The following is a 24,146-nucleotide window of genomic DNA, read 5'->3' as shown; positions in this document are numbered from 1 at the left end:
ATTTTATGAGCAGATACAAAACATGATGTCTTATGTTAAAAAATTATACTAAGAATTTTTCTTAATTATTTTCATAGGAATATTTAATACAAAATTGATCTAGATATACAAAATTGTAAAAAATTAATCATAAAAATTGCTAATGTAATTTTTTAACGTAGAGCATCATTTTATAAGTCAACTGGCAAAATTTAAAATTAAAACTCAACTTGTACGTGAAGAAAAAAAAATCTAATTATAGGTAGGTTGGACAAATAAAATAGCCGGTGAGTTTAAATTTTAAATCAAGTGGATAAAGTAAACAGGTGGGATCCGTTAAACTAACGGAGCAGCCGTACAGGAAACCTCAACAGATGCCTTTGCCTGTGTCTACGGTGAGGGTGCCATTTAAAGGGGTGTTTGATACTAGGTGTTAAACTTTAGCAGTGTCATATCGGATGTTCGGATGCTAATTAGGAGGACCAAACATGATCTAATTATAAAACTAATTGCAGAACCCCTATGCTATTTCGCGAGACGAATCTAGTAAGCCTAATTAATCCATCATTAGCAAATGGTTACTGTAGCACTACATTGTCAAATCATGGACTAATTAGGCTTAAAAGATTCGTCTCACGAATTAGACTCCATCTGCGCAATTAGTTTTGTAATTAGCCTATATTTAATACTCCTAATTAGCATCCAAACATCCGATGTGACTTGTGCTAAACTTTAGCACGGGTATCCAAACAACCCTAAACACGCGTTGGAATTCCCGGACACGGGCACCCACCGAGGCGCTGGCGTGGCACGCTGCCGCTGGTCGCTCTCCCCGAACCCCAACCCGGACGCTTCGGTCTCTGACGGAGCACATGGAAGACTGACTCGACCAGCCAGCCACCCCAACCATCCGGACAAAACACCAGCCCATCCTCCCCGGTCTGCGGTCTCTCTCCCCACCTCCTCGCCTCCCTCCTTCCCCCTCCTCGGGCGCCTCCCGGTCCTCGTTGCCACCGTCGAGAGCGCGCTGGGCTCTAGGGCGGAGAAGGCGAAGCGGCGACCATGGGCTTCATCTCGTTCGTCGGCCGGGTGCTCTTCGCATCCCTCTTCCTCCTCTCCGCCTACCAAGAGTACGTCCCCGCTTCCTCACTCACCCCGCAGATCCCGTCGCGTCGTAGTGTCCCCCAGCTCGTTTGCGAATCGAGCCAGCCCCTTGCGCCGCCGGCTTCTCCGTCGGTTGCCCTCTTCCCGATCTGGTGGCTCGGGTTCCGGCGGGTTGAATCGGAATGTTTCGCGGGGAAGGTGGGATGAGATCCGACCGGTGCGGTGCATTTCTGGATCATGCCGCGGTAGATCCGACGGTTGGGGACTGGGACACTGGCCCAGCGGTGAGTCGTGTGCACAGAGGAACAGAGGGGATTGGATCGGATCAAACCAGATGATGCGTCCATTTGAAATGCGCCGCGCGACTTGTCATGATGTAGGCTTCGCTGGCGTATCTGTAGTTCACTGCAGCTGCGTGCCATATCCCTGATACGCGAGTACAAATTAGTGTATGTGTGGCTGCTGTGTTGACCATATCCTGATTATCCTTTGTGTTGTCCGTGCCGCGTTTGAGCTGAATCGCATCGCAATTGGCTATGCTCTGGGCAGCGCTATGCGCTACTTGCTAACCGAGCCTGAGCCGTCATCCCATTATCCCCTCATTCTACTAGCATTGTGAGTTTGCACTACTATTACTGCATGCACCCTGAACCGGTTTCCATTTCCAGAATAATTAACTATAGTGTGGGCAACCCCTGCACCTTATACAGGTACTAAAAGTTATACGAGTTATTAGAGGCAGGTTGTGTAAGTGAAAATTCGGTTCAGTTGATAACGTTTTAGTTAAGTTGGTTGTGGCCATATCTTTTCAGTTTGAGATTACGGTGTCCAATAAAAAAATTCAGTTCACTTCAGTTACATGGTTCTGGCCTTCTGATTAAGGCATTAAGCATCGAGAAAAAGTTAAGTGATGTATACCTGTAAACTCATTGCTCCAATAGTGTTGCTCAATCAGATATTTGCATTATTGAAGTTATAAACTTACTAAATATAAACTGGATACATGGTTTACGAAGTTGATGCGAATTTCCTTTATTACTAGTAGATTGCTTATTTCTCCATTTGTTTGCCCTCCAAAAAAAAACATAGCATTGATAAAGTACAATGGCAGTAAGACCTTACCCCATAATTATTAGCCTTGGTATCTTTTTATCATCAAGGTGCATTGGCAGTTTTTGTTTGGACCATCACAACTATTGGTTCTTCACAATGATCTTGAGCACCAAAGTTATGTGCACTTTATGTTCTCCAATCCCTAAGATACTTTAGAGATTTCTCTCTTTTGGTTGTTACACAATTCTTTTTGTTCTTTTGGCGCACAATTTTTTTATGTTGATGCACTAAGGAATAATTATTTCCCATCTACGTGCAGGTTCATTGAATTTGGAAATGATGGTGGACCAGCGGCAAAGGCCTTGAAGCCAAAATTCAATCTCTTTATCAAGCAAGTGTCCAAGAATACTGGATTGGGGGTGCCGCATGTTGATGTAGGAATGCTGTTTTGATTTATTTCCATTCTAACTTTTTCAGAACCTATTCAATCTAGTTGTATTTACCTTCTTTGTTTGCAGATAAAAACTGTCATTGCTGCTACCATGTTTCTTAAAGGCTTTGGTGGGCTTCTGTTCATCTTCAGCAGCTCATTTGGAGCTTTCCTACTGGTGAGTAACTAAGTATTGTTATTCTGCTGGAACCATGCCTAATGTATCATGATAGAGGGCTTATAGATGTAATCGCAAAAAAAAAGGGGCATACTAATGATGGTACCACCTAAATGTTATAGAGGTATCATTATCATGTAGTTTATGTAATTTTGCGCAAATTTCTCTACATTTGGTGATTCCTAACATCATTTATGCCTAGCATTTAGGTTTGTAGCATTATACGTTAGCTTTTGCAAGATCCTGTTCTTACCAAGGTCTTAGCATCTGGAAATGGAAGGCTCAACAGAATGTTTATGATATACTTCATAGAGTTGATCCACTTGACAGGTCCTTAGGTATATGATGGATTTTTGGAGGGGTGTAACAGCTGATCCACTCTAGTGCAACCTGTATTATATAATTCTTACGTCAATTTAAAACCTTGGATATATCCATTATCAGTCATCAGATTTATGTATGGCGTAGTAACTAGGGTGGAATTGTTTTTATTCTGATGGTAGAATGATTATGTGTGTATTCTTTCACTTGTGTAGTTCTATAGCTGTTTTAGAATTCCTGACTCATTTAGTATGATGCAAAATTTTGATGTTGTTCATCTATGCAGTTTATTTACTTGGCATTTATAACCCCTATTGTGTACGACTTCTACAATTATGAAATGGAGTCAGCACAATTTGTCCAGCTGTTCTTCAAGTTCTCACAGGTTTGTGGCCTGCTACCGTGCTGCTTAACTTACAAAAGAATTAATTTCAAACTATTCCCACAGTAGTTGTTAATTGTAACAAGTTCTGCACTTCATCCCCTGTCAGAACTTGGCATTTATTGGTGCCCTGCTTTTCTTCCTGGGAATGAAGAACTCTATTCCAAGAAGGCGCTCCAAAGGAAGGACAGCAAAAACCAAGACAAATTAAAGTCGGCAATTGTAGGATGGGAGGCTATTAAGCTCCTTATGTTTGCATACTATACAGAAGTAGATGCCCCACTTTTGTTCTTGGTGCGCCAATTGAGTTGTGAATTGGGGGGGACTTACAGAACTTAGCATGTAGGATATTTAAGTTGTCTTGCACAATTCTATTTTGTATGTCGCCATGTGTTTTTTATGTCATGATACATTTTGCTACAAGAACTGCTTTGGCAGTGAAAAATCGAAGTTACATAGTGTCTTTCTGTGTGTGCATGCATGGTGGTGAAACTTTGGAATTGCTCCATCTGCTCTTATGCATGTACTCGATAAGGGCAATCCGGTGATGTTAGGTTCAATTTGTCTGCACGACATTTATATCCGTGAAACGAAAATGCAGAGTAATTTGAAAGCTTTACCATATTTGTTGTACACAGTTGTGTTCCATACGTGCTTTGTGTTGTGAGTTACTTCGAGAGAGGACTGTGTCTGTGTCTGCTGTCTTCGGGTTTTCTCCGTGAAACGTCGCCGCACATGATTGAAACATGAAAGAACAGACATGGCACTATGGCAGAGAATCACTTCCGAGAATGTCCCTGCAAATTGCTGTTTGGCAAAGCTACCCGTAGATTCACCTCAAGACATCCTCAAGTTGATCGAACAGCTCTCCATTGACACTGAGTTTATCTTATTGGTGCTAACAAAATTAGGGTACATTTACAAAACTTCATTGATCTTTCTAGCCAAGTTTCACGTGACGTCAATTTGATTGTTGATGATCATAGAGAGGAATATTGATAACTATCACATTAAATAAGTAAAACTATGAAAATATATTTTACTTACGACAAACTTTGTAGATATTATGGTTGTTGATGATCTTATAAAAGAGGGATTGTTGATTATTCTATAGAATCTTTTAGGATAGTTTGACTTAGGTAAAATTGTATAACCACCCCTATAAACCACTTCAAGTTTGACATTGCCCCCATAAGCACCCCTATGCACACCTAGTGTGCGCAAAACTTAACCGAATTGACCCGTTTTCAAAAATACCGAGCTGCCAATGTGGTCTTTACCAAATATAGATACTTTTAGGAAAAATCACCCTACTGTTTTGGCATTTTGTAACCATCAAAATGTTCTTTTACTTATTGCCTTTCAAAAAGCCTACGCAATTACATGATGAAGGTTGAAGAATGAAAGATCCAATTAGTTTGCTACCACAACTTGTCGAAAATTTGACGTGTCTAAGGGCTTGTTTGGTAAAGCTCGATCTGATTCTGATTCTTTATGGGAGCTAATTATCTGGGAGAATTGATTCTTGTAGTTGAAAGTGATCCTTTATGATTCTTCAAGATAAACTTTATGAAGAAAATGATTATGTGCAAGAAGTGAATCAAGAGAAGCTAGTTTTTTTAGACTCTCGGTCCCTTAGTTCATCTGAGAGATCACTCCACAGAATCAGCGTAAAATCACTTCTCTCTAAAAAAAACTATTTGGTAGAGCTTCTCCTGGATTTAGCCGAGAAGTTGCTCTAAGAGCTCCGGCAAACATGCCCTAAGATTAGGCAAGTTTGATTAGCTAAGCAACTATTTAGTCATTGTAATAGTTGAAGCAAGAACTCAAAAAAGTATAACAAGATTCTCTTAGAGTGCCAAAAGATTTGAAAAGGTCCAAATTACCACCCTAGGTAAACTATTATTTAGTTTATTTTGCCTCTATACCTGTGTTAATAAATCCAATTTATCCTTTTATAAGAATTTTCTTTTCTTCCTACTCCATGCTATATTTATATTAAATTTTTCTTAGATGGTAGCAACACCATAAAATATATTAAAAAATAAATTAATTAGTTTTCATTATTATTCTAATAGGCTATAACATTATAATAACAAAATAATCAATGAGTACAAATTTGCATGACAAAAAGGATGAAAATTTCAAAAAATATTTTAAAAGATAAGTTATGATGTCCATTGTTACCCTACAAAATTGAAGTTAGAAAACTCTACTTATGTATGAAAAAATGGATTAAGGGATAAATTGGATCAATTGACATAGTTGTGAAATTGACAATGGTAACTTGAGGAGTAATTTGTTTTTTTTTTTGGAAATAAATGTACACACAAGCTCACCACACCGTCCCGTTTTACAGGAAAAAAGAAAGTCGAACCCGCTCGTAGTGGAAGAGGAACGGAGCCTTCGCCTCCAACCCCGGCGCCCCGCTCCGCCGCGGACGCCGCCGCCGCCGCCGAGATGGTAAGCCCTACCTCCTCCCATCCCTTGCTTATTCTCCTCTTCCACGCCGAATCTGGCTTGTTCCTCCTGCCACGTAAACCCCAGAGAAACCCTAGCCAGTGGCGACTGAAGTTTGATTCTGTGCCGCCCCTTCGCGCAGGACTACCTCAAGACGGTGGTGCCGTCGCAGCTCATGGCCGAGCGCGGCTCCAACCTCGTAGTCATCAACCCAGGTGCGCCCCTGCCCAAACCCTAGTGCTCGCACGTGTTAATTAATTATTATCACTACTTTTCTCGGCCTATTTTTCTTTTTCTTAAACGGTTTGCTTCTTCGTAGTTTTATTTTGATTCACGCCTTCTGGGATCCAATGTGCTCAGAAATTGTGAACCTCAGGTTATTGATAAATGATAATTCAAAATGGGAATTTTGCCATGCCTTCTCCTTTATTTGGTTGAATCGAATGCTGAAGTGCAGCTTTTAAGAGAAGTGCATTACTTGACTTGTAACTTACCCTGATGAGTGCTGACAGTGAGATGCTGCAGTTATTCATGACTGGAAGAAATTTCTAGCAAAACAGTATGTTTTTCCTACATGATGTAATTCATGGTTGCTAGTCATTTAAGCAAGTGCACATCATTTGTAGGATCTGCAAACGTGCGCATGGGGTTTGCTAGTCAGGATGTGCCATTCAATATACCACACTGCATTGCACGACACATCAATCCACAGGAGGGTGAAGAACCAAAGTTCTCTGTGAGGGATCAGGTAATGCAAATAAGAGGGAGGCCATCCTATTGTGTTTTTTGCATGCTTGCAATGTAACTTCAATATATTTTGGGTGAACAAGAGTTATGCTTGTTTGCAGATGCTCAACTGCCGTGCTACATCATCACAGAATGCAGAGCGGGAGAGCGCATATGATATTGTAAAAGAAAAGATTCCAATCATTTTCCTTTTGGACTATGTTTGGCTCTGTAGCTAATGAATTGGTACTCTTACAGATTGCAGCACTGATGAAAATACCATTTTTGGATGAAGAAATGCCTTCACCGAACCAACCCCTTCCTCCAAAGGTACTGTGCATTGTGACCACATGTCTTTACCTCCGATGCTAAACTTCAGCTTTTTCGTATTATGAAGTGGCACAATGGCATCTGGAGGCAGGGTTTGCTCCTTGAAATTCTTTATTTATGATCACACTTAAGAAATCTGGAGAATGTTGATATTTGTAATCCCCATCCTCTCCCCCCCCCCTCCCCACCCACCGAGCACGCACGAATAAAAAAAATTGCCTGTTTATCTTGATTTGTTTCCACCAAAGACTGTAAGGATAAGGAGGAAGAAACATTGGACATTTATCCTGTGTTATAAGGCCTCGTTTATAAATATCATAATCCCCTCCAATCCATACGTATTGAGAGGGATTGGGTTGCTTTGTTGTGCATTTGGGCTTATAAGCTGAACAATAGCTAGATAGGATTCAGGACTTTACAATAAGCTAATTTAGTTATAAAGAGAAACCCTGCATGATCTTCCACTTAATAATTGTTCTATTTATTTTGTGGCATTGTTTTTAGGTTGTGATTCCATGCCATCATTATTGTCGTTTACCATGCCTGTCCTTTGTGGGCCCAAAATGCCATAGGCTCAGAAATTTTCATGTATGGCCCACATACCAAAGCATCAGGCCACCACTTATTTTATGGGAAATTGTGTTATTCAGTGCCATATAATGACCTTCTCGTTTATGAAATATAATGTCTACAAGCAAGCACATAAGTTAACTGAACTTTTTTCATTACTGTCCTTATAGTTATCAATGAAACATACGATAGGCATTGTTAGATGTTGAAAGATGTTCTTAAGATTAAGTGTTGAACAAAGCATTAGAATGCAGTATATTAGCGTCATAGCATGCTTGGACATGAAGGTTCTAAGATGTCCTTGAATGACTCAGCAGAGCACCTCTCCTGAAAGTGTAGAGCTAGTTCTAAATTATATCTAACTGTGGAACTTGCTGTTATTTTCCAATCATGGAATCTGACTTCAGATATTTAAGACTAACTGGTGTTTGCACTGCATATATATTAGACAGTTTGGCATCACAAGATTCGGTTTTGTTTTGTTTTGTTTGTTTAAGAAGTTTTCCAGCATAATCCCTGCATGCTGATGTGGTTATTTTTACCTCTTCAGATGGGACGTGTCGATGGTTTTTCCTCACAGCAAAGCAGAGACGATAGTAAATTCACTTGGACAAATGTGACAGAGAGAAGTATTAAGCCATCCACGTCAATTGGTACTTTCTGATCATTACACTTCATTCATTGAAGTGCTTCCTTTTTTATTTCTGAGTTGCTATTGTTAACAAAAGTTAAACTGCATATTTTGTGTTTAGGGTACTACCCTTATAGATTAGTTTACTTTTTGGAAGTTGTACATCAGTGTCACCTGAAACGGTTTATATTTTTTTTGACATTGTGATCGCCGGTTATGACTTCTGTTTAAACACCTGCCTGGTTAGTGGTGACCTGCCTGACCCATGTGAAACCAGTGGAGTTAATTTCAAAGATAATTTGGTACCTGCTGATTTTTGTCGTAACAGTTGTCCAGCAATGTTCAATTCTACTGTAGTTAAGAGGAAACTCTACATAGCATTTTTTCTTTCTTATAATTGTTTTGCCAAACCCCCCAAAATTGGCCAGATAGATCAGTATACAAGGATGCTGAGGAAGGTACTCTGCCAAGCACATCTGGTGATGATAATGGACATGACGTTGAAGAGAACAAGTATAAGGAAATGATATTTGGAGAAGATGCTTTGAAAATACCTCCTTCTGAGTCGTACTGTTTGAGTCGTCCTATCAGGAGAGGCCATTTCAATGTGTCTCATAATTATTCACTGCATCAGGTAGGAAACCAGATTAATGCATGTTTCTTTTCATAAAGATAGTTCAACTGTAGTATGCTTCTCTCTGTGTGTTCCTGACAACACAGCTCAGATCATAAAGTGTCATTTCAGTTCATTTGCTGAGGTTTCTCTTGTTAGTTCTATAGTGGTTGAGTAGGAGTGCTTTGGTGTTAAAAGTAATTCGTTTTGATACAATGAGTGGAACTCATGGCTGCAAAATAGTGAAAATTTGCATTCTTAAAAGACCTAAGCTTGATGCTAGCAACAGGCACTCAGGCAGTATGTGGCTCCCTAAAGGGTGGGGAACATATAAGCAAAAGATTAGTTCCTTTTGCATGGGTTGTCATACTTATGTGGCTATGTTCTGTCATTCTTGTGTATGTATCATCTCACTGATTTTTCTTTTATATATGTTGCAGGTTTTAGAAGATTTACGCACTATTTGGAACTGGATGTTGACAGAAAAGTTGCATATCAACCCAAGAGACAGAGGTCTATATTCCGCAATTCTTGTTCTTGGGGAGACATTTGACAACCGAGGTATTTCTCCTTTCATACAATAGAATATTAGGAGGTGCAAGTTGAGCCCACCTGTTTATGAATTACATCAGTATGTCTTGGTACACACTTGATATGCCAAATAGAATTTCTTCTCATAATAAATGTTTTTAATTGGGCTGGGTGTGACCTGATATCACTTTCCATGCCATAGAATACTACCTCGTGTGCTACCAGTACTTAGTGAATTATTTTACTTAGACATCTAGATTACATGGTAATTTTAGAGTGTCAACAATAGATGAAGAAAAAAGCAGACACCATTATTGTTGGACACACAGTGATTTTCCAACATCTGATTTGGTCATTTTGTTACATCGGGTGTTCTTTTTGTACTCGATTGTTTTTTAAGCTAAGGTGATACTGATTTTCTTTCATATAACATCCTATAATTTTTTTAGTCGACATGATTAGTCAATTGTTAATTCACAGAATAGTCTTAGCAACACGGTTTGGATAAACACATAGTTCTTTAATAGATTCTTTCCTGCAGCACATGTTCACATACTATGTGGTCCTAGTCTGATTTGTTTAGTTGGGCTTCGTCTCTTTGGACACGATCTTTGTCTGGTGACACATTTCTATTTGTGTCGTGATGGTGTGTCCGATGTTATCCCTTATCCGGTTTTCGAATCTTCATCCTTTGGTTGTTGGCTAGTCATCAGTTCGGCTGATTTCCTTTTTTAATGCTTTAAACTTGTATATATATATATATATATATATATATATGTTATCCATGCTGTTAAGGAGCCTTAAATTGATAAAATCATGATTAGTATATATTTTTTTGTGTGTGTTTTGAGTAACAGTCAGCTGTTTGCTTTTCTTTTCTGTTTTTTTGGGCACTATCCTATACTGCAATGTATATGTTATGTTTCACAAGGCAGATTCTGTTATGTTTTTTCTGGTGAAGAATGTTAATTTACTCACTGTGCCAGAAATAAAAGAGATGCTGTCTATTGTCCTCCACGATTTGGGGTTTAGCACAGCAGTGGTACATCAGGTTTGTCTTTGTCCCCAGTCTCATAGCATTTTTCACATAAACATAGTCCGTTTTCTTTTCCCTGTGATTGTATTGTATGTAGTTTTACCCCAATGGTGCTATAATAATTTCAGCCTACTCTAATTTGCTTGGGACTGAAAGGCTTTGATGTTGTTTGTTTGTTTTTTGTTTGCTATAATAGTTTCCTCATTTTTGAGATTATTGTTTTCCCGGAACTACTGAAAAATTACATTCACTAATTCACTTAATGGGTTATGTTCTAATTCAGCAGTTCAGCATATTGCTGTCAGTATGTGGTACTTCACTAATATGTTTATGATCCTTCTTTTTGTTATTAGTTATTAAGTAACTATGCTGGAGAGGGTGTGTCGATATTTGTGCTAGAGTAGAAGTTCGCTCCACTGCCAAAATGGTGTAACTTAATCATGGGCTACTGTTGCTGTAGAAGAACAGCTCGACATTTTTTTGCTAGCGCTAGCTGTTCGGATCATGTGATTAAGTCTAGCCACTAGCTCAATGTTTTGTAGCCATAAATCAAATCCTTGTGAAGTCACGAGTCTTGCTAGTGGACATTTAGGCGGAGCAACTTGCACCCAAAGGTTGGGCATTAGCTTTAAGTTAAATGTGGTTCATATGGTGTTGAATCTTCCTGTTTGGGTAAACTACAAATTGATTGCTTAATGCCTTTATTGGGTTCAGAACATATGTGCTGGCAGAATTCGCTAAACTTGGCCAAGCTTTAATATTTGATGATTCACAGAATGGCTTCCAACATATTCTTTGTTTATGTTTTATTAGGAAGCTCTAGCTGCAGCTTTTGGAAATGGTTTGTCTACAGCTTGTGTTGTCAACATTGGCGCTCAAGTTACGCAAGTAGTTTGTGTTGAGGTAAGCCTTGTGTGTTTTTTAATTCTTGCATTAACTGCTAGGAAATGCAGGTCTTATTTTTAGTGCAGGATGGAGTAGCTCTAATTAGATATCAATACATCATCTTCCCCCAATGTGTGCAGGATGGAGTAGCTTTGCCCCACACAGCATTGGCGCTTCCGTATGGTGGAGATGTATGTTCGCCTGCACAACAGATTGCCATTACTCTGGTCATTTTATTCATATGGTGTCATGTTCTAATGTACTGCTGTGCATTCAGTCCTCTTCTACTTTGTTTGTCAGCAAAGGGGATCTTCCTTTTATTTGGTACAATGTGATAGTGTTGATTTATCTTTTAATTTCACCATCCTGTTCATAACATATTACTTAGGAATGTAGCAATTTCTGCCTTGTGGATAACTCCTTCAGCAGAAGTTCTGCTGCTGCAGTTACTCTAGTGCTAAAACTTAAAACTATTATATAAAAGTTAAGAAAAGAGTAGCTGTGGTTCCTTAAAGATGTCCTAAAAAATGAATTACTGTTAATACAAAGTGTAGATTTTTGGTTCTTCAACATATTTTGCAAAGCAGATCAGAGATATGAAAATAGAATTCTATTGCTGACCAAATTTTTGAGGTGCAATTTATTTGATTTGTATCTCCCTTCAGCTTTGTAATGGGGAGGTTGAACTTGCTCAATGTAGCATTAGAACTTGAAAAACAAGTTATATGTACACTTGTTTTAGTTTGATCAATATTTTACTGTATCAGACAAACCCTTAATATTAGCATTTTGAGGTGTGTGAAGAACTTATCTATTCCTCATTTTAGTTTTAAATGACTTGCTGCTAAATGTGTGCCCTTCTGTACTTCTGTGTTATATGTTGTTTGGTTCATGTCCTGTTTATTTAGGTATTTCCCAAGTGCTCTTATACTTTTGTTATTTGATGCTTTCTGTAATGTTCATATTCATTTCAATTAGTGATGAAATTTGTACAAAATATGATAGTATATATAGAGTTACATGAGTTATTAAAAAAGGGTGCACCCACACGAGGTGGGGTCTGGGGAGGTTATAATACTATAACATGCTGTCATAATATGTATTGACTGCTGCTGAAAGCACTATCTCTTTGTGTTGTATATGTATATCATTCTTTCATTATGCACTTCATTTCGCAATAATGTGTCCTTTGTTAACTTCATTGTATTGTAGGACATCTCTAGATGCCTGCTTTGGGTTCAACGTCGCCATCACACATGGCCAAACTTTCAAACTGATCCAGTGAGCAAGCCCATAGATATGCTAATGCTCAACAAAATAAAAGAGTCATATAGCCAAATAAGGGTAAGTGGCTTATTCTAAGCTTGCTAATTCTTAAAAGGGTAATGGCTGAGAAGTTTTTCCTTGTTGGACCACATGCTACAGCTGACTGTTTTGTGTAATTGTGTTCCAGTTATGATAATTTTGTTGTGAGAATAAACATATAAAATCTTCTGAACAGTTTTATTATATTATTATTGCGAACGGGTCTCTAGCTGAATTGGTTCGATGGCCTCAGTAACACTCCTCAGGTCCTGGGTTCGATTCCCTGTGGGAGCGAATTTCAGGCTGGGGTTAAAAAGATCCCCTCATCCATCACCACTGGGGGTAGTTGCAGTGGTCGCCAGCCCAATGGTAGTCTCACAAGGGTTACGGGCCCCTGTGTAAGGGTGGGGCAAAGGTTCGGGGATTTTCTTGGTCTGTGTGAGAAGGTCTTCTCTTAGCCAAAACCCAGGGGCTGTCTTACCCCCCGCAGGTCAAGTTTTTTATTATATTATTATTGAATTGATTGACACACCTGAATGGCTGAAACCGTAGACACATGCGAATGAAAAAAAGTGTGTGCATCTTCTGTTTTATGATTGCACTATAAGGCAGGTTCTCAAGTGTATGTTGACTAGTAAATCTACCAAGTTGAAAACGAACAAATTCTACTTCCTTTTTTTTTTCCAATTTAAAATCTCCATCAAACCCTCCCTCCCCTCCCCCTCTATTTGAGCTATACCTGATTGACTGGTCCAGTATGATATATTGGATCGCCTGATATATGCATTGAAAATCCTAGTAATTGGGCTAGGCATTTAGGGCCTTCTTGTGGTTGGGATCCAAATGCCTAGGATTTAGTATGCATGTGACATTGTTCCTAAAATTCCTAGAGTGATCCATATTTTCCAAACATGCCTTGTGAATGGGCTTGAGGCAGATGAATCATTTGATATAGCTTGCTAATTTTTTTATTGCACCATGCCTATTAGTAAATTAACTAGAAAAAGATGCCAGTAGCATAAGGTAATGTTTTGCTGTAGATACCATTTTAAATTTGGATTTATTTCCTTTTCTACATCAGGCTATGCTTTACATGAAAATGGTCAATAAAATGGAAAAAATTGTATTTTTTGCCTTAAAACTTTCTTTGGCCAGTTCTGTTGTTTTTAGTATCATACTTATTCTAGGACATATTCTTTTCCTTTTTTCAGAGTGGGACTTTTGATGCAGTTGCCCTTGTTCATTCATACGATGATGATAGATCTGCTGGGCATCAAAAGACAAGACTTTCAGCTCTTAATGTAATTCCTTGAACACATACATACTCTTTTGGTCTTTCCCTTCATTTCCTTGCTGCTGTTGTCTTTTGAAGCGGAAGATAAGATTATGCTTTTTCAGAATGGTTGTCTTACAGAAGTGAGCATTGTGCTCATGCCTGACATATGTAAATAAGTTCTCTGTCATGCACGCACAGGTGTGCACACAGAAGCTGGATCTATCAATCTGAACTGTTTATTTAATTGTTGCAATTGATATTTCAGCAATTTTCCATCTTGAAAAGGGTGTTGAACGGTTGTCGGCAAAATTCTGTAGCCGTTTCTCTTATATGAATTATTGTCAGTGCCTCGATCAGGTAGCCGTGCAGAACGGGAGGGATTAGGGAATTGTGAGGGGTAAACAGACGCTGAACTGGACACTTGAGATCGGGCACGCCAGCGATGGCTGCGCCCAATCTCAAGGCCCGGAGGTAGATGAGGATCTCTCCTGATAATTCTTACTTGATTCCCTAATTGATACATCTCCTCTCTTTATATAGAGAGACTTGACCCCTAAGCAAGATATCTAATTCTATCTCTAACTCTAACACTAATGGAGGTCCAATAGGCCCATCGTCGGCCCAGCCGACCATCCATGACAATTATATATACATAACATATATGAAATTCAAATTTACTTTAAATTTTGATAAAATAGGTTCCTCCTATGGGGCTTCTTTACCCAAGGGTTCTTGTTCCAGAAGAGTACCCTCCACCTCCTCGATCTTGGTGAGATTTTGTTTTGTTTCCCCTCAGTTTGTGGTTATGCTTAATATGGTTGCTTCATACAATTTGTGTATGCTCCCAGGTTCCAAGACTACGATGACATGCTGGAAGATACTTGGCAGACAAGTGACAGTCTTTACCCTGGTGGGAATGGTGGGTATGGCATGTGGGACAGTTACCCTACGTTTCCCACTAGATTAAAGAAATTTGATAACATTGGTCTCGTAGAAGCCATTGTTAGTAGCGTTCTTTCGACAGGTAGTATCTTTCATTCTTTCTTGATATATCGTGTACCTGAAAGAGAAACTTTTTGACAGTAACAACTACTGATTACAGGACGTGTTGACCTTCAAAGGAAGCTGTTTTGTAGCATTCAGCTGGTAAAGTATCAGGATTATTTTCTCAAATAAAACCAATATTGTCTATGACTCATTAGAGGGACTAATCTAATCTGTGCCTTTCAGGTTGGTGGTGCAGCTTCTACAGCTGGTCTTGCACCAGTTCTGGAGCTAAGGTTTGTTAAATGTCAATCAGCTTGTCCTAGCATTGTTTCATGGAAGACTATTGGAATAAATTTGCAAAAGCTTACTAATGTCACACTATATGTAGATAGTGCACAGGTGTAATGGACATCAGTTTTTTTTTTAAAAAAATGTACTCCCTCTGTTTCACAATAGTTGTTGTTCCAACTTTGTCCTAAGGCAAACATTTATATCTTTGACCATCAATTCCTAAAATGTCGTGTAGTTTAACAACATGCAAATTATGTAGAGTATTTCTCATGATGAATCTAAAAACATAAATCTTATAATGTCAAACTTTACATTTTTTAGGAATTAATGTTCAAAGCTAGAAAGGTTTGAGTTAGGACAAAGCTAGAATGACAACTAATTTGACTTTTTGGACATTGACACGGTCCTCAAAATGTATGCTTGATCACTAGTCTCTTCCTGCAATGTTTCTACAAGTTGTAGCAAAGTTTATGTGCTTTTACTGCATTTCATCCCAAAATGTTACTTATTTGTGTCTGCAAGTTCTTTTAAAAATAAACTCTGATAAAATGAACACTGATGCCATTGCAATTGGCCAATATTAGCCCATTTTTGGACAAAAAGAGTAAGATGCAAATTTTTATCAACACATACTATTCCTGGCCTCCAAAGGTTTATTGATCTGCTCAACTTCTCTTTTCAGGATTCTCAACAAACTCCCAGCAAACCAATCTGTCGAGAGAGTTGAGGTGTGTTATGCAAACTTAAAAGACATGGATTGGTCTATCTATCTCTTTCTTTAGCAATGCATGCTCTATTTCTTGAGATTGTTGCCTGTAGTTATGTACTTATGTGATAGGTTTGTTCCTAGATTTACATTAAATTCTATTAAAGTTTGATGTTGTTGCGAGTCCATAATCTACATCATTGAGTTTCTTTTTTTCTTAATCCCTCATTTGAAATGTTAGGTGCTGCAGTCTAGGACTTACCCTTTATTTGTTCCATGGAAAGGTGGAGTGGTAAGTTACATCTCTTCTCAAATGAAGTATGTTGTCCATTTTTTCTATATAGCTTGTGCGAGTTTTCGGTGTAGCAAACTCAATATGTCATCGGAGCTAATAGGTCATGATGTGAGTTTGAGGTTTTGAGCCGTGTCTAACAAAATTTTAATAAATATTCGTGATCCTTCCAGTCCACACCAGGCATGAGGGAGCCTAGAGGGGCAAAGGGAGTAGTATTTTCCAAATCTTAGCAGCTACTGGCTATCTCCATGAACTGAAAAACCCTGATGGGTATCAAGAGAAAGTGAACCCATTGAAAGCATACCATGCTAGAAGTTGAAAATTTTTGGGAGTTTGAGAAAAAAAGTTAGAAAAATGAAATGCTAACAGACTCTTTTGGCTAATGTATGAAAAATTTCAAAATGATTTTTGAAAGCTCTGCATATCACACACCCCTTTAACAAATAAGCTTTTGGGTTTAACTGTTTGGTGCATCAAAGTCATCAATATTCTCAATCTGGTCCAGTACCTAGTGTCCTAGTGTGATGCATTCTCTAGTGGTAATATGTTTTCTTGTACTACACTGTTTGCTTAGGAGTTAGGACTAGAGTTTTGAAAATGTCAGTTTCCTGTGGCTGGTTTTGTTTCTTCTTTTCCCCTGTAAAATACTTTATTTTCTATGCTTAATATAAGCTTAGGCTCTGCTATGCAGTAAACCTCAGGAAATGGTAGTAAACGTGCTTTCCATACCTTTTGCTAATAAGATAAACTGATGCAAGTTTTTTGAGAATAGAATTTTCATTTTTAGAAAAAAATCACATTTTTTGTCTTTTACTCCCTCGGTGCAAGAATATAAGGTTAATTCATGTTGTCTCTATCTTCAAAATTAGATTTTAACTATTGTTTTTCTGCATAATGTATTACATGTAAATCAATATAGCATAAAGCACTTTGAAGTATAAATCTAGCTGTATAGTTTTTATACACGTAACATACAAAGTTCCAAAATCAAGCAGGTCTTGTCTTTTTGTATTGATGGAGTAGTCCTTGTAAAGGTAAGCAAGACTATAGTGTAATATCAGGTCTAATTAGGTTTCTTGATGAAAGAACATACATGTTTGGACTACCTTAAGCTCTTAAGCAGTTAAGCATGGAGGACAAATGGACAATGGCAGCTGGACCAGTGAAACTCAAACCCAGGAACTTACCCGGCCACTCGGCTAGGCACCTTCATAGATAAGTCAACCAGGTGCTCTTGACCTGGAAACAACTGACCATCTTGTTCAAGGCAACAACCGAATCCATAGAAGATGTTATGGCAAGTGGGCCGGCCACAGGCCTAGGCCCACGAGTACTGTAGCTCGTGAACAGTACCACGAGGGGAATAAGATTGGTTTGTTAGCAAGTCATTAGAGATAAGGTTGTTAGAGGGATAAGGTTATTTAGATTAGATTAGGTTTGTTAGGTAGCTGGCTATATAAGCATAGCCGCACCATCCATTGTAATCAAGCAAGAAGAACCCTAAAAAGTAGTCAAAGCCTGCCGAGGGAGGGCGACGAATAGGTTCTTCGGGCTATCCCTAGTTATTCCATATCAGAAAGAAGCTTGGCAATTTGGACCCTAGGTATCATGTGCCAAGCAAGGGATTTCTCAACCATGCACAAAAGGATTGTGGCGATTGTATCCAAAGTTTCTATCTGGTGCCTCTTCGTTTGAGTTCATCTCTTGCGCCTTGATGATCACTGAAAGTAATATGGCTCGGGAATAGTAGATGTATTGATGCAAAGCACCGGGGTTACATATATATAGGCTAGGGTCTCCAGGGTTTATAGAAACACCACCAATCAGGAAATCGCAAGCGTGGGCATCGCGGACACGAGCTGCGGTGGCGTCGCGCTCAGCTGCTGTAGCGACCGCCTCCTGTTCGGCCTGGAGGGCGCACGCCAGGGCCTCCTCGCACTCAGCCAGGCGCTGGACGCGCACCTAGGCGGAAGCGGCGGCGCCCTCCTGGTCGACGGTGGGTAAGGACCCGGCCATGGGTGGCGCAGCCAAGGGGTGGCGCGCGGGGTTTAGGGCAGCGAAAGGTGAATTGGGGCGGTAGCCCGGACTCGTGATACCATGAAAGTAATATGGCTCGGGAATGGTAGATGTATTGATGCTGTTAGGAATAGCACTTGTATTCATAATAGGGGCACTAGGCCCATATATGTACAGGTACAGGAAGAGGGAAATATACACAAAACCTCCTAATACAAAAGGGAAAATACCAACAGTACATATGCATCTAACACCCCCCTCTCAAACTCATGGTGGGTCAAGAACACTGAGTTTAGAGAGATAAAATTTGTGCTTAACTCGGGTCTGTGCCTTTGTAAAGAAATCATCCAACTGCAACTCTGAAGGCACATGCTGAAGAGCAATAACCCCATCCTGAACCTGTGATTGTGTATAAGAAACATCCGTACCAATATGCTTAGTAAACTCATGCTTCACTGGATCACGAGCAATACTAATAGCACCTGTACTGTCAGACAAAAGAGGAGTCGGCACAGAAACTAAAACACCAAAATCCTCAAGCAACCATCGTAACCAAGTCACCTCTGCCATCACAAGCGCCATAGCACGCAACTTAGCCTCAGCACTCGAACGAGAAACTGCTACCTACTTCTTAGTCTTCCAAGCAATAAGGGAACCACCAAGAAAAACACAATAGGCAGAAAGAGATTGACGATCAGAGGGATCACTAGCCTAGGTAGCATCACAATTTGCCTGGAGATGTAAGGAGCTAGAGCGTGGAAAGAATAGACGGCGTGAAAGAGTCCCACGAAGGTAACGTAAGACACGAAGAAGATGACTATAATGAAGATGAGTGGGAGCTGAAACAAACTGACTCAGGATATGCACAGCATAGGAGATATCAGGATGAGTAACACCAAGATAAATAAGACTCCCAACAATATGACGACAACGAGTGGGATCCTCAAGAGGCTCACCATCAATGGCTCGAAGATGAACATTAAGTTCCATGGGAGTCTCAACAATCCGATGATCAGTAAGAGAAGCACGATCAAGAAGATCCTGAATATTCTTTTCTTGAGAAAGATAGAAGCCCTTAGATGTAGAAGAAACCTCAATCCCAAGAAAGAAACGAAGAGGACCAAGATTAGACATAAGAAACTGCTCACTGAGACGGGCCTTGACAAAGGCAATATACTGAGGATCATCTCCAGTAATGATCATATCATTGACATAAAGGAGGAGAAGAGTCCGGCCACGTGGTGAGGTATGGACAAAAAGCGTAGGATCATGAGCACTAGCAGAAAAACCAGCAGCAGTGACCACAAAGGCAAAACGCTGAAACCAAGCACGAGGAGCCTGTTTTAGGCCATAAAGCGAGCGACGAAGATGACAAACCATACCCACAGGAACAGAATACCCAGGTGGTGGTTGCATATAGACCTCCTCACGCAGCTCACCATTAAGAAAGGCATTCTTGACATCATGCTGAGAGATGACCACTCACGAACAGAGGCCACAGCAAGAAGAGTGCAAACATTGGTCATGTGAGCAACAGGGGCAAAAGTCTTGTCATAGTCTCGACCATACTCCTGCTGAAAACCACGAGCAACAAGACGAGCCTTATAGTGCTCAAAAGAACCATCAGAGTGGGTCTTCACCTTATAAACTCACTTACATGTAATAGGGTGCATATGTGCGGGACGAGGAACAAGATCCCACGTGTGAGTGTGCTCAAGAGCTACAATCTCCTCAGCCATAGTGTGCTGCCATTCCTGATGAGGAAGAGCATCACGATAAGAGGCCAGCTCCGAAAGAACAGTAGCAGCATCAGCAGAAGGAGAAGCAGAAGGAGAATAATAATCAGGACGTCTTTGAAGATGATGACTACGACGAAGAAGCTGCTCAGGAGAGGAATCCTTTGAAAGAGAAGCCTTAATAGGAGAAGATGGCGTATCAGACGAAGGTAGCACAACAGAATAAGATGGGACATCAGAATAAGATGGCACATCAGAAGAAGTCCGAACACGACGAGTATAGACGTGTCACTGGTGGCTTCACAGAAAAATCAACAGCCACAGTAGGACACTCCAAAGAAGTAGGCTCCGAAGAGAGCACATCAGCACGATGGACAGGCGAGGAGACTATAGGGGGAGCCACCGGAGGAGGTACACGCCGTGATAAAGGTGTGATAGCAATAGAAGTATCAGGTAATATCAAGAAGGATAGTGGATCAACCAAAGATGCAGGGAAACATCATAAGAAGGACGAGAATAAAAAGGATGAGATTCATCAAAAACAACATCCCGAGAAATCCTCATCCTACGACTAACCGGATCCCAACAACGATATACCTTATGCTCAGAACTATAGCCAAGAGAAACACACTCAGCAGACTGAGCAGTCAGCTTTGTGCGCTCACGTGGTGCAAGACAAGCGGCGACGCGGTGGATGGGTCCGGCGATGACTTGGAGGCGGTGGGCGGCGGAGCGCATGGGCGCAGACAAACGACGGCGAGACGAGTGGCGGAGACGTGCTGCAGGCACGGCGTCGGGTGACGAGGAGGCAGGCGAGCGGAAGAACGGCGGGCGACGAGACGAGCTGCAGGGACAGAGAACAACACGCAAGTGCAACGTGCGAAGGAAAAAAAAGGAACCCTAGAGCAGATTGAGAAGGAACCTAACCCTAGTTTGGCTCTGTACCATGTTAGGAATAGCACTTGTATTCGGAATAGGTGCACTAGGCCCATATATATATACAGGTACAGGAAGGGGGAAATATACAAAACCCCCTAATACAAAAGGGAAAATACCAACAGTACATATACATCTAACAGATGCAAAGCACCGGGGTTGCATATATATATAACCCTAGGGGATCCTAACCTAATACGGTAACACCTATCTAAACCTAGGGGCGGCGCACGCCCAGCACCCAAGGCCCATAGGGCCGGCCTATACACAACTGTCTAACAATCACTGGCTCCATAAAAGTTAAAGCCTTCTGTGCTGATGATTCAAGTATTCATGGCCATGTCTGGGCGTTAGCTGCTGAACCTCAAAGCTATACCTATATTTGAATTTGCTGCTTTTAAAATGTATTGTCTTGTTCTTTGATTTTTATTGTTGTTTGCCATTGCTCATTGCTGTTTTGTGGAAATTTCTTGCATAACTGGTTGATAAGAGTCTCAAATGTATGTAACTGTTATAACTAATATTTTGAGTTGCTTTGCTGTTACAACTAATGAATTCTATTTGATTGAAATGCCTTCTTCTATATTTAGACGATTGTCCAAATTGAACTGATGATTACGCGTTAGTCGAGGTTGGTTTTTTCTTTTTGTTATCAGCGAGTCTGTAACCTATAGTTCCTGAGCGTGTGCGTGTGAGTTTGCAAGGTTTCTTATCCCTTTTTATTCTTAATATAACGATATGCAGCTGTCTTGCATGTTTGAGGGAAAAAATGGACTGATTGCTAAAAATTATTCAGTTAGTCAATCCAATATGTCTTGATTACAAAGATATACCAAGATTGAAATTTGAGTGATGCCATTGAAGCTGTTGCTTTGCTTATGGGTGGTACACTATACGTTCTTCCACATCAACCCAGTATTGGTAAAAGTGGAACTGATGGGATTTGTTGGAACTTCCAAAACAGTCTATTTAATTAAATAGACAATGGAACTGATGCATGATTCAGGAATAAAATGATCCATGTGTTACTCTTGAAGTAGCTGTGGACACCAAACTTTCACTAATAAAGAAGAGGATCTGTCTGATTTAGGAAACTGGGTAATGGACAGTGAACTGTAAGATGGAAAATGATGCATCATGTGCTTTGTTTCCCCTTTTTGTTGTCCTATGTTCCGTATTTCTGGATCTTTACTTTACTTTGGTGCAGATTTTGGGCGTCCTTGATACCGGTAGGGATGCGTGGATTCATAGAGAAGATTGGATTAAAAATGGTGTTCACATTGGGAGTGGTAGAAAATATAAGGATTCCTACTTTCTTCAGGCACAAGTAATGTGCTACTACAACATATAGCAGGTGTTCCCCCCCCCCCCCCCTCTCTCTCTCTCTGTTCTATGCATGCTATTTTAATGTTGAATACTAACTGGTACGCTAACATTTATGTCATGCGTTATAAAGAATTGTGGTGTAGTCAGTGTTATCCTAAACGCTAAACGGTAAACAGTTGGTCACCTGCTGTTTAGCCATTAAACGGGCTAAACGGCCGATTAAACGGGCTAAATGGTCGATTAAATGGAAATGGCTTGCCACCGTTTAGCGGGCTAAACGGCCGATTAAACGGGCTAAATGGTCGATTAAATGGAAATGGCTTGCCACCGTTTAGCGTCTAAATGCTGTTTAAACGGCCTAAACGACCGTTTAGGCGAACAGTGGGTGTAGTTTCATGGCATGACTCTTGATGCTAAAAGAGTTATTGCAAATCATATCGATGACTTTGTTTGAAACCACATAATTATCAATCCCACTTTATTTTGGAGTTCATATTTCCATGACATAAGAATGACCAGACCAGTTTCAGCATGTTCAGTTCGCATGGCGAAAGGGCCTGTAGCACAATGGTTGCAGCACTCAAGTAGGGGGTGTTTGGGAGGAGGGGGCTAAACTTTAGCCCTGTCACATCGGATGTTCGGATACTAATTAGGAGGACTAAACATAAACTAATTACAAAACTAATTGCAGAACCCCTAGGCTAAATCGCGAGACGAATCTATTAAGCCTAATTAATCCATCATTAGTGAATGGTTACTGTAGCACCATATTGTCAAATCATGGACTAATTAGGCTTAATAGATTCGTCTCGCGATTTAGCCTAGGAGTTGTGTAATTAGTTTTGTAATTAGTCTAGATTTAATACTCCTTGTCCAAACATTTGATGTGACGGGGGCTAAAATTTAGCCCCATCCTCCCAAACACCCCCTAAGCACCTCCAAGGTCCTGGGTTTGACTTTGACTCCTTCGTGGAGTGAATTTCAGTGTTTGATTAAAAAAATCCCCTCGCTGTGCCTCCCCACAAAATAGTGGTAGGGTGCCAGCCTGTGTACCAGTGGTTGCGGTGCGGCTCTATAGGGTGAGACCAGGGTTCGGGGGTTTTCTCAGCTGGTTGGCTACTTAGCTGGAGTCTTCTCTACCAATAGAAAACCATGGCGGGGTCTTTCCCCCAAGGGCCGAGTTTTTTTATTTCGCATGAGATACTTTATTATGCATTTGGTTAAACTGGTGTGTGCATGGGAGGTCAACAATTCTTATTAACATTTTCATTATATTATTGCAGGTTGGCTATCATATTACTGAGTTCCTAACACATCCAGGCCCTGCAATTTTGCAGGCTGTTTGACTGCGAATGATCTTAGGATATGCCTGTGGACTGCAATTTACTTTGATGTATGATGCATCATCAGTTTCATGCATGCTGTGTTTGTCTTGTTTAGTTTGAGTCATCAACAACCAAGAGACTTGGATGAAGACTGGTAAGTTAGAAGTAGAACTGTCTGGTGTTGTAAAGACGCACTCATGTTTGACAGTAATTTACTTTGTTGCAACTTTAATGTTTATGAGATTTCTAGTAACTCTGGTATGATCTTCGGGTTCATAACGGAAACACGAAGAACAGTGTGGTAGTTTTGGCCTTGCTGTATATGCTGCATCAGTCTGACATGGGCACAAATGGCCAGAATGAGAAGTCTCCCCTAAGCCCAGGGGCACAGGGAATCCGGTCATACCACACCCCTAGACCCCTGACTTTGTAAGAGCATCTCCGATAGAATATGTTGGTGATCTAAAACTTGTTTTAGATAGAGAGAAAAATTTAGTTATCCAAATGTTGCTTTCTCCTGCATTTTACCTTTAATGGTCTACCTATTTTCTTTATGCAAGACTCTGACAAGTAGGGCCTGCCTGCCAGTCTCCCTCCACCTTTCTCTCACTCTCTCGCGGGTACTGCGCCGCTCATCCCCTCGCGCATCTCCTGCCTTTCCGCCGGCCACGCTGCTCCTCTGCTGACCGCGCCACTCCCCTTCGCTGGCCACACCGCT

General features: G+C 40.4%; 2 protein-coding genes across 3 annotated transcripts; both read left to right on the top strand.

Annotated features, from left to right (window-relative positions):
• The first annotated feature begins 881 nt into the window (after positions 1–881).
• Positions 882–3,924, top strand: LOC101753171. The gene is made up of 5 exons (XM_004975078.3): positions 882–1,109; positions 2,456–2,570; positions 2,655–2,744; positions 3,352–3,450; positions 3,557–3,924. The coding sequence occupies exons 1-5, from the start codon at positions 1,042–1,044 to the stop codon at positions 3,656–3,658; spliced, it is 474 nt and encodes a 157-aa protein (XP_004975135.1). The 5' UTR covers positions 882–1,041; the 3' UTR covers positions 3,659–3,924.
• Positions 3,925–5,779: 1,855 nt separating this feature from the next.
• Positions 5,780–23,836, top strand: LOC101752502 (actin-related protein 9). Of its 2 annotated transcripts, none has more exons than XM_004975077.3 (21): positions 5,780–5,910; positions 6,050–6,122; positions 6,534–6,655; positions 6,756–6,815; positions 6,892–6,963; positions 8,084–8,186; positions 8,593–8,798; positions 9,218–9,338; positions 10,295–10,359; positions 11,158–11,247; positions 11,370–11,420; positions 12,442–12,573; positions 13,746–13,835; positions 14,509–14,579; positions 14,659–14,834; positions 14,913–14,956; positions 15,041–15,090; positions 15,771–15,816; positions 16,036–16,086; positions 21,985–22,131; positions 23,441–23,836. In XM_004975077.3, exons 1-20 carry the CDS (start codon positions 5,908–5,910, stop codon positions 22,126–22,128), a joined length of 1,770 nt encoding a protein of 589 aa, XP_004975134.1. In that variant the 5' UTR covers positions 5,780–5,907; the 3' UTR covers positions 22,129–22,131; positions 23,441–23,836. The 2 variants fall into 2 exon arrangements, with proteins under 2 accessions (XP_004975134.1, XP_022683958.1); XM_022828223.1 differs by having other exon boundaries at positions 23,387–23,831.
• The last annotated feature ends 310 nt before the right edge of the window (positions 23,837–24,146 follow it).

The sequence above is a fragment of the Setaria italica genome, chromosome VII (genome assembly GCF_000263155.2).
Source record: "Setaria italica strain Yugu1 chromosome VII, Setaria_italica_v2.0, whole genome shotgun sequence".
Taxonomy (NCBI): domain Eukaryota; kingdom Viridiplantae; phylum Streptophyta; class Magnoliopsida; order Poales; family Poaceae; genus Setaria; species Setaria italica.
Note: the sequence above shows the minus strand (reverse complement) of the source record. Positions and strands in the feature narration are given on the sequence as shown.